Genomic DNA, 17,959 nt, shown 5'->3' with positions numbered 1-17,959 from the left:
GGAAAAAAACATAAAAAACACGAACACATGGAGGCTAAATAATACATTACAAAATAACCAAGAGATCACCAAAGAGGAAATCAAAAAATACCTAGAGACAAATGACAATGAAAACACAACAATCCAAAACCTACAGGATGCAGCAAAAGCAGTTCTAAGAGGAAAGTTTATAGCAATACAATCCTATCTCAAGAAACAAGAAAAATCTCAAATAAACAATCTAACCTTATACCTAAAGAAACTAGAGAAAGAAGAACAAACAAAACCCAAAGTTAGTAGAAGGAAAGAAATCGTAAACATCAGAGCAGAAATAAATGAAATAGAAACAAAGAAAACAATAGCAAAGATCAATAAAACTAAAAGCTGCTTCTTGGAAAAGATAAACAAAATGGACAAACCTTTAGCCAGACTCATTAAGGAAAAAGAGGGAGAGGACTCAAATCAATAAAATTAGAAATGAAAAAGGAGAACTTACAATGGACACCACAGAAATACAAAGCATCCTTAGAGACTACTACAAGCAACTCTATGCCAATAAAAAGGACAACCTGGAAGAAACGGACAAATTCTTAGAAAGGTATAACCTTCCAAGGCTGAACCAGGAAGAAATAGAAAATACGAACAGACCAATTACAAGTAATAAATTGAAACTGTGATTAAAAACCTTCCCACAAACAAAAGTCCAGGACCAGATGGCTTCACAGGCAAATTCTATCATTTAGAGAAGAGCTAGCACCCATCCTTCTCAAACTCTTCCAAAAAGCTGCAGAGGAAGAAACACTTCCAAACTCATTATATGAGGCCACCATCACCCTGACACCAAAACCAAAGATACCACAAAAAAACTACAGACCAATACCACTCATGAAAGTAGATGCAAAAATCCTCAACAAAATACTAACAAACAGAATCCAACAACACATTTAAAGGATCATACACCATGATCAAGTGGGATGTATCCCAGAGATGCAAGGATTCTTCAATATATGCAAACCAATCAATGGGATACACTATATTAACAAATTGAAGACGAAAAACCATATGATCGTCTCAATAGATGCAGGAAGAGCTTTTGACAAAATTCAACACCCATTTATAAAAAGTCTCAGAAAGTGAGCAGAGAGGGAACCTACCTCAACATAATAAGGCCATATACGACAAACCCACAGCAAACATCATTCTCAGTGGTGAAAAACTGAAAGCATTTCCTCTAAGATCAGGAACAAGACAAGGCTGCCCACTCTCACCACTATTATTCAACAAAGTCTTGGAAGTCCAAGCCATGGCAATAAGAGAAGAAAAGGAAATAAAGGGAATACAAATTGGAAAAGAAAAAGTAAAACTGTCACTGTATGCAGATGACATGATACTATAAATAGAGAATCCTAAAGATGCCACCAGAAAACTGCTAGAGCTAATCAATGAATTTGGTAAAGCTGCAGAATACAAAATTAATGCACAGAAATCTCTTGCCTTCCTACATACTAACAACGAAAGATCAGAAAGAGAAATTCAGGAAACAATCCCATTCACCATTGCAACAAAAAGAATAAAATACCTAGGAATAAACCTACCTCAGAAGGTAAAAGACCTGTACTCAGGAAACTATAGGACACTGATGAAACAAATCAAAGATGACACAAACAGATGGAGAGATAGACCATGTTCTTGGATGGGAAGAATCAATATTGTGAAAATGACTATACTACCCAAAGCAATCTACAGATTCAATGCAATCCCTATCAAAGTATCAATGGCATTTTTTACAGAACTAGAACAAAAAGTCTTAAAATTTGTATGGAGACACAAAAGACCCCAAATAGCCAAAGCAGTCTTGAGGGAAAAAAATGGAGCTGGAGGAATGAGACTCCCTGACTTCAGGCTATACTACAAAGCTACAGTAATCAAGACAATATGGTACTGGCACAAAAACAGAAATATAGATCAATGGAACAGGATAGAAAGCCCAGAAGTAAACCCACACACATATGGTCAACTCATCTCTGACAAAGGAGGCAAGAGTATACAATGGAGAAAAGACAGCCTCTTCAATAAGTGGTGCTGGGAAAACTGGACAGCTACATGTAAAAGAATGAAATTAGAACACTTCCTAACATCATACACAAAAATAAACTCAAAATGGATTAAAGACCTAAATGTAAGACCGGACACTATAAAACTCTTAGAGAAAAACAAAGGAAGAACACTCTTTGCCATAAATCACAGCAAGATCTTTTTTGACCCACCTCCTAGAATAATGGAAATAAAACCAAAAATAAACAGTTGGGATCTAATGAAACTTAAAAACTTTTGCACAGCAAAGCAAACTATCAAGAAGATGAAAAGACAACCCTTAGAATGGGAGAAAATACTTGCAAATGTATTAACCTCCAAAATATACAAGCAGCTCATGCAGCTCAATATCAAAAAACAAACAACCCAATCAAAAAGTGGGGGCTTCCCTCGTGGCACAGTGGTTGAGAGTCCGCCTGCAGATGCAGGGGACACGGGTTCATGCCCCGGTCCGGGAAGATCCCACATGCCACAGAGTGGCTGGGCCCGTGAGCCATGGCCGCTGAGCCTGCGCGTCCGGAGCCTGTGCTCCACAACCGGAGAGGCCACAACAGTGAGAGGCCCGTGTACCGCAAAAAAAAAAAGGGCAGAAGACCTAAATAGACATTTCTCCAAAGAAGACATACAGATGGCCAAGAGGCATATGGAAAGCTGCTCAATATCACTAGTCATTAGAGAAATGCAAATCAAAACTACAATGAGGTATCACCTCACACTGGTCAGAATGGGCATCATCAGAAAATCTACAAACAACAAATACTGGAGAGGGTGTGGAGAAAACGGAACCCTCTTGAACCGTTGGTGGGGATGTAAATTGATACAGCCAGTATGGAGGTTCCTTAAAAAACTAAAAATAGAATTACCATATGGCCCAGCAATCCCACTACTGGGCATATACCCAGAGAAAACCATAATTCAAAAAGACACACACACCCCAGTGTTCACTGCAGCACTATTTACAATAGCCAGGTCGTGGAAGCAACCTAAATGCTCATCGACAGACGAATGGATAAAGAAGTTGTGGTACATATATACAATGGAATACTACTCAGCCATAAAAAGGAATGAAATTGGGTCATTTGTAGAGATGTGGATGGACCTAGAGACTGTCACACAGAGTGAAGTAAGTCAGAAAGAGAAAAACAAATATCGTACATTAACGCATATACATGGAATCTAGAAAAATGGTACAGATGAACTGGTCTGCAAGGCAGAAATAGAGACACAGATGTAGAGAACAAACGTATGGACACCAAGGGGGGAAAGCAGGGTTGGGGGGTGTGGGGGTGGTGGTGGGATGAATTGGGAGATTGGGATTGACCTATATACAACTAACATGTATAAAATAGATAACTAATAAGAACCTGCTGCATAAAAAAATAAAATAAAATTCAAAAAAAATTTAAAAATCCATTCATCTGTCAATGTCCATCAGTAGAACTTTAGGTTGTTTCCACACCTTGAGAATAGTGCTGCAATGGTCATTAGTGTGCTAATATCACTTCCAGATCCTGATTTCAATTCTTTTGGATAAACAGCCAAAAGTAGGATTGCTCGATCATATGATAAATATATTTTTAATTTTTTGAGGAACCTCCATACTGTTTTACATACTGGCTGCACCCACACTATACAAGGGTTCCATTTTCTCCACATCCTCACCACACTTGTCTGGCTTTTTTTTTTGCGGTACATGGGCCTCTCACTGTTGTGGCCTCTCCTGTTGCGGAGCACAGGCTCCGGTCACGCAGGCTCAGCGGCCATGGCTCACGGGCCCAGCCGCTCCGTGGCATGTGGGATCTTCCCGGACTGGGGCACGAACCCGTGTCCCCTGCATCGGCAGGCGGACTCTCAACCACCGCGCCACCAGGGAAGCCCCAGAGGTGTGCATTTTACCAAATTCTGGCCAATGGCATCTGAAAAGATGTTTGTTGGCAATTCTGCAAAGTTGGAGAGAGATGTATGTGAGATAAACTTCCTTCTTTCCTATGCTGGCTTTGCATGTGAAGACATAATGCTTAGTTAGAGCAATAGCTGCCATCGTAGCACCACAATAAGGCCAAGAAAATAACTGAAAAGCTGCACCCAAGGCCTGACATAATTAAGCTAAAGAACTAACCCTGAATTATCTACCTCAAGGCTTATTACCATGTGAGAGAAAAATAAATCCTATTCTTTAAACCCTTTGTAGGCCCATGTTCTGTAATTTGCAATCAAAAGCCATTGTAACAAATATATCATCATGTCACAAACTTACCCCGAAATTCCCTTGGAGGGGTGGCAAGAAAATCCCATTGAAGGAACAGCTGGAGTAAGGGCAGTAACTGGTGTTAAAGAGTTGAAGAATGCTTCGCCGGCATTGTCGATAGTTTCCAGTGCCACGGATTTCAACTTCAGGGAATGCAAGAAATGGAAAAGTTGCCTCAAATCTCCTGGTGCAGGGAGCCTCATAAAGGTCACTCATGTTCATTTTCCTCCGGTATCCAGAGTGAAAGCATGGGTCATGGATGGTTCCATTTGTACCCTGAATAGAAAAATCACTTGAAGGCATCATGTGCAAATGCTTTGAGTACAAAAGCACCAGTCTGACTTCAATAATGTGTAGCAATTGTAAAACAGCCAGGCACTCAGCACTGGCATCAATATGCCCCTGCTCTGCCTTTTTTACCCTTGGGTAACAGTCATATTTGTATAACAGGCACCAGAAGTGGTATCAGATGTAAATGAACTTTTGCTATTCACAGAAAGCTAATATAGTTGAAGCTGGGCCCAGAAATTCCATTAGTTTGGAATGGCCCCTAGCGCTTAGTACTAATTGCATAGGTCAGAAGCAGATCCACAAGGAAAACTCAAGGCTCTCAAAATTCCGAGCCTAGGGTAGTTCTCTGGGGATCTGCCTATATCCCTGGCCCTACCTCCAAGCCAAAAAGCAAAAGCTTCAAGAGCTGGAAGTGCCTCAGATCATTTAAGGCAGGAGTATCAAAATGATTTTCAACCCACAACCCAGTATGTTCAAGAGAAGTAAAGGGGCTGCTGTGGATGAGAGGCTTAGTGGAAACTTAGGGATCACTAGGCGTCTCTCAGCAGCCCCTCCTCCCATGGCAGTCATCTTACTGATAGTGTTTCTGAGAACCAGAAAGCGAGCTTTGGAGGAAAGCAGAGAACTGGTTGTCCTTTCAGTAGAGACAGGGAACAGCTGGATTTGACATGCCTGCTCTGTGTTTGTCAGGATGTGCTGGTACTTGCATGATTTTGAGTATGTTTAACTTTTCTCACCTTCAAAACACAAAAAGTGTCTAGGGACAAGATTTGAAGTGTTGATCAATAAACTCTGCATTTTCCCTGAAGTTTTTTTTCTCCTCCTCTCCAGGTTGTTTCTAATAGCCTCGTTTTCTGCAGTTCGTAGGAAATGGAGATTGAAAAGTGGGAAAGAGCTTAAAAACTGTGTGCACGTGCACACGCACACACACATACACACACTACTGTAGCATGTATTTTGCATTGTCAGCCCCACAGGGGTGAGAAATTATTTCCAAAGAAAGGATTTGAGTCACGTCCTTGGAGACAGTGCAGTAAACAAACATAGGAGGTGGTGTCTGGATGGGACAATTCACAGGGGTTGACCAGATGTAGTTAGATATCCTGCCTGAAAAGGTTTGACAAGTACAGTAACCAACTTCAGATCAGTTACTGAAATAGAAAGAGAAAAGGACGCGGGGGGCTGGCGGCCCAGTTGTGGGGAGGGTGGTCTGGATTCAGTTACACTCGCCTGAAGGTCCTTGGACAGTTTCTGCAAGAGGGCTTGATCCTTCCCATAGCACAAGAAGCTGTGTGTGTATACACCGTAGTTCTTGCCATAGAGGCGAAAGTGCAGAGTGTTGTTAGAAGACTCAGTCGTTTCGTTTTGAGGCACAAAAGTGATTTGTGTAGAGGCTCCCCCAAGGTCTAAAGCTCCATAGGTTTCCTGAGTATCGCCTTCACTTGGTTTCAGGTTAAACCAACTCAATTTCTGAAAGACAGTACAGACACCAGTGGTAGAAGGATCTGGACATCCCCCTTTTCATGCTATTTCTTGGACTCAGGGACTTCCTAAGGCAAAGGAGCAGGAGGATAAGGGTGAAACAAAGCTCACCAGAGGTTCCTGAGTCTGCATCAGATCAACAGCAAGAAAACAGAGGCTTCAAAGACATAGCTCAGACTGCGGCAACTTAGGAACAGTTTACAAACACAAGATCTGGGGCCAGAAAGACTGAAGTTCCTACTCATTGAATCCCTACTCATTGGCTTATTAGCCATGTGACCTTGGGCAGAATAATTGCCTCCTCTAGGCCTCGATTTGAGACTCTAAAATGAGAGAACACCTCATATGGTAATTCTGAAGATTAAGTCAAACAGTACTTGAAAAGTGCTGTGCATAGCACAAGACACACGGCACTACGCAAATGTTAGCTATCTTTATTTTTAATGATAGATTAAAAAAAATTTTTTCTGTATCTCTGTATATGGCTTCCTTATTCTCCAATAGTGAGAGTTCTTGTGAGAGAATTATACCTCTGGTGACCCCTGCAAATGTGAGGGTAAATTAATTTGTTCATTTATCCATCATTCATTCTGTCTAGTGATGCAAGTACTGCCTGAGATATCAATGGCATTGACCCACAGGGAGCCACCTCCACGGATGCTGTGAGACAATCACCTGAGTGAATCTGTCCAGCAGATAGTTGATAGTAATCCAGCCATAGGCACCTTCCTCTTGGCCAGTGATGATTCTGGCACCCTGGAAGTCAAAGGGGTAGCTGCTGATGCTGTTTGCCACCGCAGCCAGGATCTTGTCTGCCAACCGTTCATTTTCCATCCTGCACAAAGAGCTGAGGTTACTGGTTTTGTCTGAATAACTATGACTACCCATTGCAGCCAGAGCTTCCAGCCAGTTCCCCTAGGAAGTGAAGCATAAGCTCACTGCAATAAATAGAAGGATGGAGATCCCCACACATGGCTGTCTGAGAAGCCCTCCTTTGGGGAGGAGCATAACTACTCTTTTGGCCCCTCTTCTCCAAATCCAGATCCTTCCAATCCCTGTGTAGGTTGGTCCTCTTAAAATACCATTTTCATTGTTGTTCCCTGGCTCCAAGAAATTATCAGAGTAATTTTAATTGCTGTGGTGGTGGTAGCTGGATATTGTTTGATCACCAAGCCTAGAGCTGATGTGTGCTACATTAGCCATTGCCGGTGGCTTCAAGCTGCTTACGTAGCCTCAAGGCTCTGCTTGAAGTTTTTAATTAGGGCTGTAGCAGACACCAAGTGGAAAACGTCCTGGGACAGATACCCAACCTCAGTTGGTGCCCGAGTCGGGTAAAAAATCTTTCTCATATTCTGCCTTGGTTTTTGGGTCTGAGACCTTGAGATCTAAAGAAGAAATCTTCCAGGGTTGTCACAATGAAGATGGAATACAACTGCTTCCAAGATCCAGGCAATATAATACTGAGAGTCTCTGGGTCAGAAAATGCTGCCTTCCAACTGGCATTAGACCCCAGTAATCTCCCATTTGAATGGCTCCCTCACCCTATCAACTGGCCTCCTTATCCCCCGTTTTCCTCTCCTCCAATCCACCTCTCTACCAGTGGCACCGGTTGTGTAACATCCTTTAATGGCTTCCCATTGTTTCCCAGATAAACTTCAAACTCCCTAGCATGGTCCACAAGGCACTTTGTGATCCAAATCTTGCCTTCACAGAATCCCACTCAGAATCCTGGCTCTACCACTTGCCAGGTGTGTGACCTTTGGTGAGTTACTTAACATCTGTACACCATAGCTTCCTTAATCTGATTAATAATAGTGAATAATACCTGTTACTTCATAGAGTTACAGTGATTTAAATTAAAGCACAGTGCTAAGAACATAGTAAGGGCCCAACAAATACAGGCTGCTACCATTACCATTGTCATTATTAGTATTAACTCTATGTACCCTACGTTCTATCTATGCAGAACTATCTATAGTCCTCTGAACATGCCCTGGTCTCTCACATATCACTCCTTTGTGCATCTACTAGAACACAAGATCCAGGAAAGCAGGGACTTATGCCTGACACATAACAGGTGCCAAATAAACATAGGTTATGGAACGCATGATGTCTGCTCTGCCTGTAATGCCCTTCCCCCTCCCCCCACAAGTCCTTCATGATTTGGCTCATGTATCCCCTCCTCTGGTGAGTCTTCTTGACCTCCTCCCATTCTTGGCAGGGACAAGTATGCTCCCATAGCAGCTCTGAGCACTCTTCTATCAAAGAATTGGCCACCCTGTATCAAAACTCTGATCTTGGAAGATGAGTCACCTACTTCCATGCCCTGGGACAGAGCAGGCAGTCAATACAAACTGAATGAATGAATGAACAAACAAATGAACAAATAATGCCCACAGATACTAAGTGGTGACCAGTAAAGATGTGCTAATTGTGATGATTTGTGTCTCGGGATGTCTGCGAGTCTCCTCTGGCCTTCCTCCTCCCAGATGTGGAGTTGCTAAATCTGTAGCCCCAAATCCCAGAGTATAAAGGCTCAATCTTCCTCTTTTTGTGCCATCACTCCCTTGAACTCCCTGTGGGGAGATGAGCAAGAGGCCTTTTTTTTTTTTCTTACATACTTAAACTCCCATCATTATGCAAGCTAAGGGTTTGGGAATTTTACCCACTTAACTGAGATTTTCTTTCTTAGGTGTGGACATTTAGCATGTCTAGAATTGGGGTGTTAGAGAAGTGTGGCATTCGCCCATAACTCAGAGGCTCTAGCAACTGCCAAACCTATCTCCCTGCAGCTCTCAGTCCCTACAGGCTGCTATACCTGAGCAACCGCATGCCTGCCGTGGCTCCCAAGTAAACAGGTGTCTCTGTGTGCTGGGATGTTGGAATCACTTTCCTGGCTCTTTCCATGCATGCAGTCAGATAAATGTCTATTTCACTTAATTTTTGAGCAAATTCTGAGATTCCAGGACCTAGAGAAAAATGTAGAAGCAGATGAAAATTGTTTTTAAAAGTAAAGGACATATCTTCACATTATTAGAGAAAATACTGATGTTTTCTGAGAAAATGCAAGGAGACAATTTCTTTTTGTGATATCTGTTAAGTTTTTGTACTTAGAGGGTAACTCACTGAATCTAGCCTCAGTAGGATTTATTTTCGGACCTCAAGCCGGGTCTGTCTGCTGTTCAGTAATCTTGCCACTGGATGGCGCAATTTTCACATTCAATTGCATGCATAACCTTCCTAAAACCAGGCTCTCTCAGACTTAAATGGGGATCTTATAGATAACTACTCTATATAGCTGCTTTATGACGCTTCTTCCACGAAGTTGTAATTAGCAACACTAATTCCTAGAAGATGGGAAAGGCAAAAGATAACAGAACAAAAATTAAAATATGTACCAGGCACAAGACAGGAACAGCTACTAACACTAAAATTTCTGCAGCAATGTTTCTTCCTTTGTTAGAAGAAACAGGCATAGAACCCATGTCTCCTCAGCAGTTTTTCCACTCTGATACCCTGTCTGCCTAGTAAAACTGTCCAGTTTTTAGAGCTGTTTTAACTGCTGCTGTGGAGAGGATTAGAGAGCCAAGATGCTTTACGCTTTTTGAAGTTATTTAACGGTTAACAATTTTGGCTCACTTTAAGCTAAACATCTACATTTTCAGTGCTTTATAGTGAGGATTTGCTTTAACAATAAGTAACCAGATATCTGATCCATATCTCATTCACCAAATTTTAAATAGCCTGTTTACTTAACTGTAATGAGAAAATCGGCTCCAAGTTATCAGCTAAGTGTTTTGACTCAAAAAGCCTGGCCTTCAATAACTGGTAGCTTTCAACTCACCTTTCTATTTAAATATTTGATTAGAGAACTCTATCTTTTTTTTTTTTTTTTTTTTTTGCAGTACGCGGGCCTCTCACTGTTGTGGCCTCTCCTGTTGCGGAGCACAGGCTCCGGATGCGCAGGCTCAGCGGCTATGTATGGCTCACGGGCCCAGCCGCTCCGCGGCATGTGGGATCTTCCCGGACCGGGACACGAATCCATGTCCCCTGCATCGGCAGGCGGACTTTCAACCACTGCACCACCAGGGAAGCCCCAGAACTCTATCTTTTGAGAAGGGAAAATTACTGCATCTATTAGGCCAAACACGCATGGGGATATGTGTCTCAGGAGACAGCTGCTAGGTTAACACCACAACAACACGTGGAAGAAGAAACGGAAGGCAGTGAATTATTAAATAGAAGTCAATAAAATGAGGGATTTGGGTTTTAAGAAATGTTTGAAGTACTACCTCAGAACTGATGGGACCGGATTCTGAGGACATCAGGCTACTGGGTAGAACGACTTGCTCTCTTGGAAACGTATCCTATCTACAGCTTTCTTGATAAACTATGAAAATTAGTGGACACCACAGGCCACCAAACTAAAAGTCAATTATCTTCTGGGGCCTAGGTTACCTGTCTGACCAAAACTAAACAGTGAGTCCCTGGCTAAAAAGGCCAAGAGAGATGAAGGTCAGAAAGGTGAGGGCGCGGGCAGGAGTGTTGGGCGGGAGGGAGCGGGAAGAGCTGCTGTCCGCAACTCTAACTGGTCTTGTGACCTTAAAAGGAAACTAACTAGGAAAAGACAATACACAATGCGGTGACTCAGAGTAGCAGGAAGCCTGCAGTGCAACTTGGAGGCCCAGATTCTTGTCCTGGTTCTGTTCCTCCTTGCCAGTCACTAGTCTTTCAGGTTTTTGCTTCCTTTTCTATAAAACAAAGACTTCAGTGATCCACAAGGTCCTTTTCGCAGCCCTAAGGGTCTATGATTTGCCTGCCTATACAGAAGCTAAAGGCTTTTGAAAATTCCTTCCAAGCCATAGATTAGAGGACAAAGATTAAGAGCAGCAAGGCTCTGGATCCACCAGCCTCAATGTCACCTGGGCGCTTGTTAGAAATGCAAATTCTCAGACCTCATCCCAGACCTACTGAACCAGAAACTCGGGGGTGGGAGCGAGCACCTGTGCTTTAACACACCCTCCAGGTGGTTCTGATGCAGGTTCAAATTTGAGAACCACTGGCTAACACATGAGTTTAAAGCTGGGCAGATCTTTGCACAGCAAAGGAAACCACTGACAAAACGAAAAGACAACCTACTGAATAGGAGAAAATATTTGCTAATCACATGACCGATAAGGGTTTAGTTAAATTTGGGCAGATTTCAGTTCGAGCCCCAGTTCCATCACTTACTAGCTCAAGTAACCTTAAACAAGTGCCATAACTTCTTTCAACCTCAGTGCCCTCATTTTTTAAAAATGGGAATAATAATACACTCCTTAAAGGGAGATTGTGAGGATGAAATAACACATTTTCAGTACTAAGTGCATGGCACATAGAATTGTTCTGTTGATGGGAGTTACTATTACCCAATTATTTGCAAGTTTATCTTTCAAGGGCTTCATCATTAAGGACTGATTTCAGTACCGTTTCATAATGATTATTTATAAAATAGCAACGATAGCAGCTCCGCTGCGTTCTCACTTGACTTCCCTTTTTCTCGTGCGTTTGTTTCACTTCCCACATGCCTCTCATGCTCTCATGCCCACTGTCTCCCGGTCCCTTTTTCTTCATCTTACCTTTTACCTTGCACTCTTCTATCTGAGTCACCACCCCTGTGTCATTCTCCTTTTCTGCTGGCCACTTATAGATGTACAAATTCGTGTGAGAAGAGCCCGCATCCAGCACAATCCCAAACTGAGGGCAAAACAAACCGAGAACTTATCAGCATTACATCATTCTTCTCCGTATTCAGCTTGCAACAGAAAGGAGACAAAGACATGGGTTTTCAAAAACACAGAGGAGAAAGTATTTTAACTCATAGTGGGGGTAGGTTGGGGTGGAGTGAGTGCCTGGAGTTGTGCTGATCATAAGATCTACCAGGACACCAATCCCTCTAGAACTATGGCTCTCGGTGCTGGTTGCACATTAGAAATATCCAGGCCTTAGCCAAGGCAGGGCTCAAGCACCCATATTATTAGAAGCTTCTCAGGTGATTCTAAATTGGAGGCAAGATTCAGAACCATATACTGAAGTAGCCGAGACAATATAGAGGGAGTAGAAAGCCATCAGTCTAGCAGTTCCCAAACCTGTATGCACATTGGAATCATATTAGAATCATCTGAAGAGCTTCAAAGGCTACTACTGATGCCGATGTCTGACCCCCAGATTTGTGATTTAACTGGTCTGGTATGTGGCCTGTACTCTGGAAAAGAGACATGGAAAATACTAAGTGTGCTTGTTTTTAATTACAAATATAACTATAAGTTGTATTCAATAACTTTTAAAAGCTTTGTACTTTAACTTCATGCTTTTGGCTCTTAAGCATAGAAGGCAATGAATGGAAGAATAAAGTAAGAAAGAAGGTGGAGGAGGAAAGGTAAAAAGACAATGCGAGAAAGAACTAGGTGGTCAGAAGAGAAAGAAGAACAAAGTCACCACATCACATTTCATGAGGGCATGACACGCACCAGCCAAGTGTTGTGAGGACTATTTTGTAAGAATTGTCTGACTTAACTGCTAGACCAGTACTATAAGGTACATACTGTTTTCATTCCCACTATACAGATGAGAAACTAAAGTACAAAGAGGTTAAGTAATTTAGTCAAGATACAAAGTGATTAGGTGACGGAGCCTGGTTTTCGATCAGAGTCAGGTCTTTAAGTGGGGCACCAATTTGAAAACTATAGTCTGGACCTTGCTCCTCTGTTCCTCTGTATAAGGAGCACAAGGTCTTGGGTCTGACTCTGATCCAAATCCAGGCTCCGTCACCTAATCACTTTGCCCGAAGCAAGCATGCGGGCCCTTTTCTTTACGGGGGCATAATGCTGATTACCACAGGGAAGCCCCACTGTGCAGAAGGAGGCAGAGAATACTGCAGATGTTATGGAAGGTCAAGGATGCTCATACAGCAGCACAGTGATACTCCCTGGGGTGAAATGGAAGAAAATTTGACACCTCAGTAAGCTCTACATTTAGCTATCCGCAGTGGTCCAAGGAGTTTAATTCTAATTCTTGCCTTCTTTTCTCCCTGGAGTTTTTAGGTTCTTCCCAGGTGATAAGACAATATGAGGGGATAGATGTAAAACAACTGCTGACTTAAGCATTATCAAGTGGCAGATCGCACTGTGAGGGCCACAGCTCAGATGAGCAGCAAGGAAGGAAGCTGCACAGACTCCTCAGCAACTAGGCTTGCAGTGAGATCAAACCAAGAACCGGCTTAGGCGGTGACCTTTGTGAGCAGACACGGGTCTAACTGAGGTCTGGGGCCTTTGAACCTGTGGGAAACCTCTCAGCGTGGAGCAAAAGCCTCAGGGGTTACACAGCAGAAAATCCTGCTGTTCCCTAGCAGGGTCCCTGAATTCTTCCTGTCAGAAGATGTTCTAACCACAGAAGTATATGATAAAAAAAAGCGAGACAGCGGCAGCAAGAAGCCTTTATCTGGAATCAGGATGTTCTATTCTGTCTACTATGTTGACATGAAAGATACTCTTCCAGTAGAGCAAAGGAACCAGCCTTGCTCCTATCAGCCTGTTTCTCTAAGGCCTTACACAGTGAGGTGGTTGAGAAAGGAAAACTTTTACTACATTTCATTTGGCAAGTGCTTGAGAAGGGCGGGTAGAGCATTGACACAGGAATTGACGGCATTTCCTGCTGTATATAGCAGCCTGGAATGCTAACCTGTTGAACTGGAACAAATGTTTTTTGTCTTCCAAATGGATTGCAGAATAAAAATTTGGCATCGCTTGCTGCCTTTAGGGAAGGATAAAGCTTGATTGTCTGAAAATTCTCTGTTTGAACATTCGGGGAGTTTGCCTTTCATTGTCACAAACCTACAAGCATATTCACTTGTTTTTCATACCTGGCCCATTTTAGAGCTAGAAGTTCATTTCATCCAATCCTCTTATTTTATAGTAGAAAACTGGGTCCAGAGCAGTTTGACTTGCTGAATGGGTAGTAAAGATAGTTATACATCACTTGATCCATCTAGAGCCCCAGGAGCCACCAGCTTTTGTTCTCTTTCCCCACATAAGCATTTTCGAAAGCATGTTCCAGAGGGCACTAAGCCTGGAAGGACCTGAGTGAAGAAAGTTTCCCAGAAGTCTGGGGAATGCTGCATGCTCTCTCCCCATCCTGGGCTCACGAACCCACTAGGTAGTGACTGCTTCAGAGAAGTCTGACAGTGGAGAAATCCGCTTAACCTAGTTTAAACCAGCATCCCCCAGACTCAGCAACAACAGAATTCTGTTTTAAATAAAAATTCCATCCTATAGAAATGTTTTGTGAAATGCTGTGCCTTGTCATGCTATTACTCATACCCAATGCTTCTCTGTAGCTCATATTTAAAACATTTCTAAAACCCCTATAAGTATGTCCTTCACATCAAAGAAAAATCGAAGATTTGAGTAGTGAGGAAGAGATCTGACATCTCCTTAATATTATTATTTCAATATGACTTTCTCTTTTAAGAGTACTATAATTTTATTAAGTAACATCTAGAAAATGAAAAGAAAAGCAAAAAAAAAGACATTTAAGATTTCACCAACTAGCCCCAATATTCATTTACAGCACTATTTACAATAGCCATATCATGGAAGCAACCTAAATGTCTATCGACAGACAAATGGATAAGGAAGATGTGGTACATATATACAATGGAATATTACTCAGCCATAAAAATGAACAAAATTGGGTCATTTGTAGAGACATGGATGAACCTGTCATACAGAGTGAAGTAAGTCAGAAAGAGAAAAACCAATGTCATATACTAACACATATACGTGGAATCTAAAAAAGTGGTACAGATGAACCAATTTGCAAGGCAGAAATAGAGACACAGATATAGAGAACAAACGTATGGACACCAAGCAGGGAAAGGAGTAGGGGGGAATGAATTGGGAGATTGGGATTGACAAATATACACTAATATGTATAAAATAGATAACTAATGAGAACCTGCTGTATAGCACAAGGAACTCCACTGTACAGCAGAAACTAACACAACATTGTAAAACAACTATACCCCAATAAAAAAAATAAAATTAAGGAAAAAAAAGATTTCACCAACAAGACATCACTGTTCTTTTTATTTATTTCCTTCTGGTCTTTTTTAATGCATGGTAATTTTTATATAGTTGCAATCATACTGTGTATAAACTTCATCTTAAGCTAGTTTTTGATCATACACATGATTTTATCAACCATAACTGATCTTCATGAGCTATGCTGAGTGAACAGAAGCAGTAGTCTAGAAAGAGGGTCAACAGAAATGACCTTGCTTGGTTCATGAGACACCAGTGTGCCTTGGTGAAGATCTGGAGATGTGGGTAGCAACAGAGCCCAAGCTCAGGGAGACTGGAGGCCATGGGGAAGTGGGGAAGATTCTGTCTTTGGATGGAAATAATTCTTCCTGTGCAAATGTCACAGGTCCAGGCTTCTGAGTAAGTCTCCTTCAATGTGAAAAGAAAGAGAAAATTGGAACAGTAGGTGACGTACTTCTACTCCTGACTCAGCAGAAGTGGGATGTTCAACCCTCTCCTCATTCAGAAAACACCCACCCTCACACTAGCGTACTCTCAGTTCCCCACTGGCCATGAGGTTTCTGTTCCAGAGACTTTGCCCAGAAAGCCCTTCACCTGAGATCCCAGCTGTCCCTGACCTTCTCAGATCTGAGTCTACCCTCCTAATCCATGTCTCAGACAACCTGTATTTTCCCTCTAAAGACAGCACTTGCCACAATGTGTAATTACATATTTACGTGGCTATTTGATTAATGTCTGTCTTCCCTATTAGATCCTAAGCTATATTAGGGCAGGTCTGTGTTGCATACCATGGTATATCCAGCATCCACAATGGTAGATCCTATTATATGTTAGGTACAAAGAAGGAATTCAATAGACAACTGTTGCTCAAAACACATGAATGAATAAGGGGAGTTAGAACTATATAGTCCCTAAACTCCTTCCAGTACTAAAAGATGTTAATATACACAGTCTAATATAAAGTAGTGCCATGGGGCTGACTTCCACCCCTTCCCCGCAACAAAAACCCCAGAAGCCAGGTAACATAGGCAATGGTGTGAATTAACTTCTTTTGGTCTCTTCAGACATACTGGTCCTTTAGAATCTTTCTTAAAAGTCCCTGTAGCTTTTTTTTTTTTTTTATCAAATTTATACACATCAGTGTATACACGTCAATCCCAATCACCCAATTCATCACACCACCATCCCCACCCCGCCACGGCAGCTTTCCCCGCTTGGTGTCCATGCGTTTGTTCTCTACATCTGTGTCTCAAATTCTGCCCTGCAAACCAGTTCACCTCTACCACTTTTCTAGGTTCCACATACATGCGTTAATATACGATAATTGTTTTGCTCTTTCTGACTTACTTCACTCTCTATGACAGTCTCTAGATCCATCCACGTCTCAACGAATGACCCAATTTCGTGCCTTTTTATGGCTGAGTAGTATTCCATTGTATATATGTACCACAACTTCTTTATCCATTCGTCTGTCGATGGGCATTTAGGTTGCTTCCATGACCTGGCTATTGTAAATAGTGCTGCAATGAACGCTGGGGTGCGTGTGTCTTTTTGAATTATGGTTTTCTCTGGGTATATGCCCAGTAGGGGGATTGCTGGATCATATGGTAATTCTGTTTTTAGTTTTTTAAGGAACCTCCATACTGTTCTCCATAGTGGCTGTATCAATTTACATTCCCACCAACAGTGCAAGAGGGTTCCCTTTTCTCCACACCCTCTCCAGCATTTGTTGTTTGTAGATTTTCTGATGATGCCCATTCTAACTGGTGTGAGGTGATAACTCATTGTAGTTTTGATTTGCATTTCTCCAGTAATTAGTGATGTTGAGTAGCTTTTCACGTGCTTCTTGGCCATCTGTATGTCTTCTTTGGAGAAATGTCTATTCAGGTCTTCTGCCCATTTTTGGATTGGGTTATTTGTTTCTTTACTATTGAGCTGCATGAGCTGTTTATATGTTTTGGAGATTAATCCTTTGCCTGTTGATTTGTTTGCAAATATTTTGTCCCACTCTGAGGGTTGTCTTACCGTCTCTTTATGGTTTCCTTTGCTGTGCAAAAGCTTTGAAGTTTCATTAGGTCCCATTTGTTTATTTTTGGTTTTATTTCCATTACTCTAGGAGGTGGATCAAAAAGATCATGCTGTGATTTATGTCAAAGAGTGTTCTTCCTATGTTTTCCTCTAAGAGTTTCAGAGTGTTTGGCCTTACATTTAGGTCTCGAATCCATTTTGAGTTTATTTTTGTGTATGGTGTTAGGGAGTGTTCTAATTTCATTTTTTTTCATGTAGCTGTCCAGTTTTCCCAGCACCACTTCTTGAAGAGACTGTCTTTTCTCCATTGTATATCCTTGCCTTCTTTGTCAGAGATTAGTTGACCATGGGTGCGTGGGTTTATCTCTGGGCTTTCTATCCTGTTCCATTGATCTATATTTCTGTTTTTGTGCCAGTACCATATTGTCTTGATGACTGTAGCTTTGTAGTATAGTCTGAAGTCAGGGAGTCTGATTCCTCCAGCTCCGTTTTTTTCCCTCAAGACTGCTTTGGCTATTCGGGGTCTGTATTGTCTCCATACAAATTTTAAGATTTTTTGTTCTAGTTCTGGAAAAAATGCTATTGGCAATTTGATAGGGATTGCATTGAATATGTAGATTGCTTTGGGTAGTATAGTCATTTTCACAATATTGATTCTTCCAATCCAAGAACATGGTCTATATCTCCATCTGTTGGTAACATCTTTAATTTCTTTCATCAGTGACTTATAGTTTTCTGTATACAGGTCTTTTGTCTA

The 17,959-nt window shown here is 41.8% G+C and overlaps 1 protein-coding gene across 3 annotated transcripts in view; it reads right to left on the bottom strand.

The window, feature by feature from the left end:
- Window positions 1-17,959, bottom strand: part of ENTPD1 (ectonucleoside triphosphate diphosphohydrolase 1) — a 94,877-nt gene that overhangs the window by 8,394 nt on the left and 68,524 nt on the right. For 2 of the 3 annotated variants that reach the window (XM_007456174.1, XM_007456173.1), the window contains exons 3-7: window positions 11,713-11,830; window positions 8,913-9,063; window positions 6,770-6,929; window positions 5,843-6,082; window positions 4,331-4,597 (exon numbers count right to left, since the gene is read on the bottom strand). In XM_007456174.1, the coding sequence (XP_007456236.1) occupies window positions 4,331-4,597; window positions 5,843-6,082; window positions 6,770-6,929; window positions 8,913-9,063; window positions 11,713-11,830 (936 nt within the window). Of the gene's footprint in view, window positions 1-4,330; window positions 4,598-5,836; window positions 6,083-6,769; window positions 6,930-8,912; window positions 9,064-11,712; window positions 11,831-17,959 lie in introns of all 3 variants that reach the window. The other variant, XM_007456175.1, reaches the window with a different exon arrangement.

Source organism: Lipotes vexillifer, unplaced genomic scaffold (assembly GCF_000442215.2).
Source record: "Lipotes vexillifer unplaced genomic scaffold, Lipotes_vexillifer_v1.1 scaffold184, whole genome shotgun sequence".
Taxonomy (NCBI): domain Eukaryota; kingdom Metazoa; phylum Chordata; class Mammalia; order Artiodactyla; family Lipotidae; genus Lipotes; species Lipotes vexillifer.
This window is presented reverse-complemented; position numbering and strand designations above follow the sequence as displayed.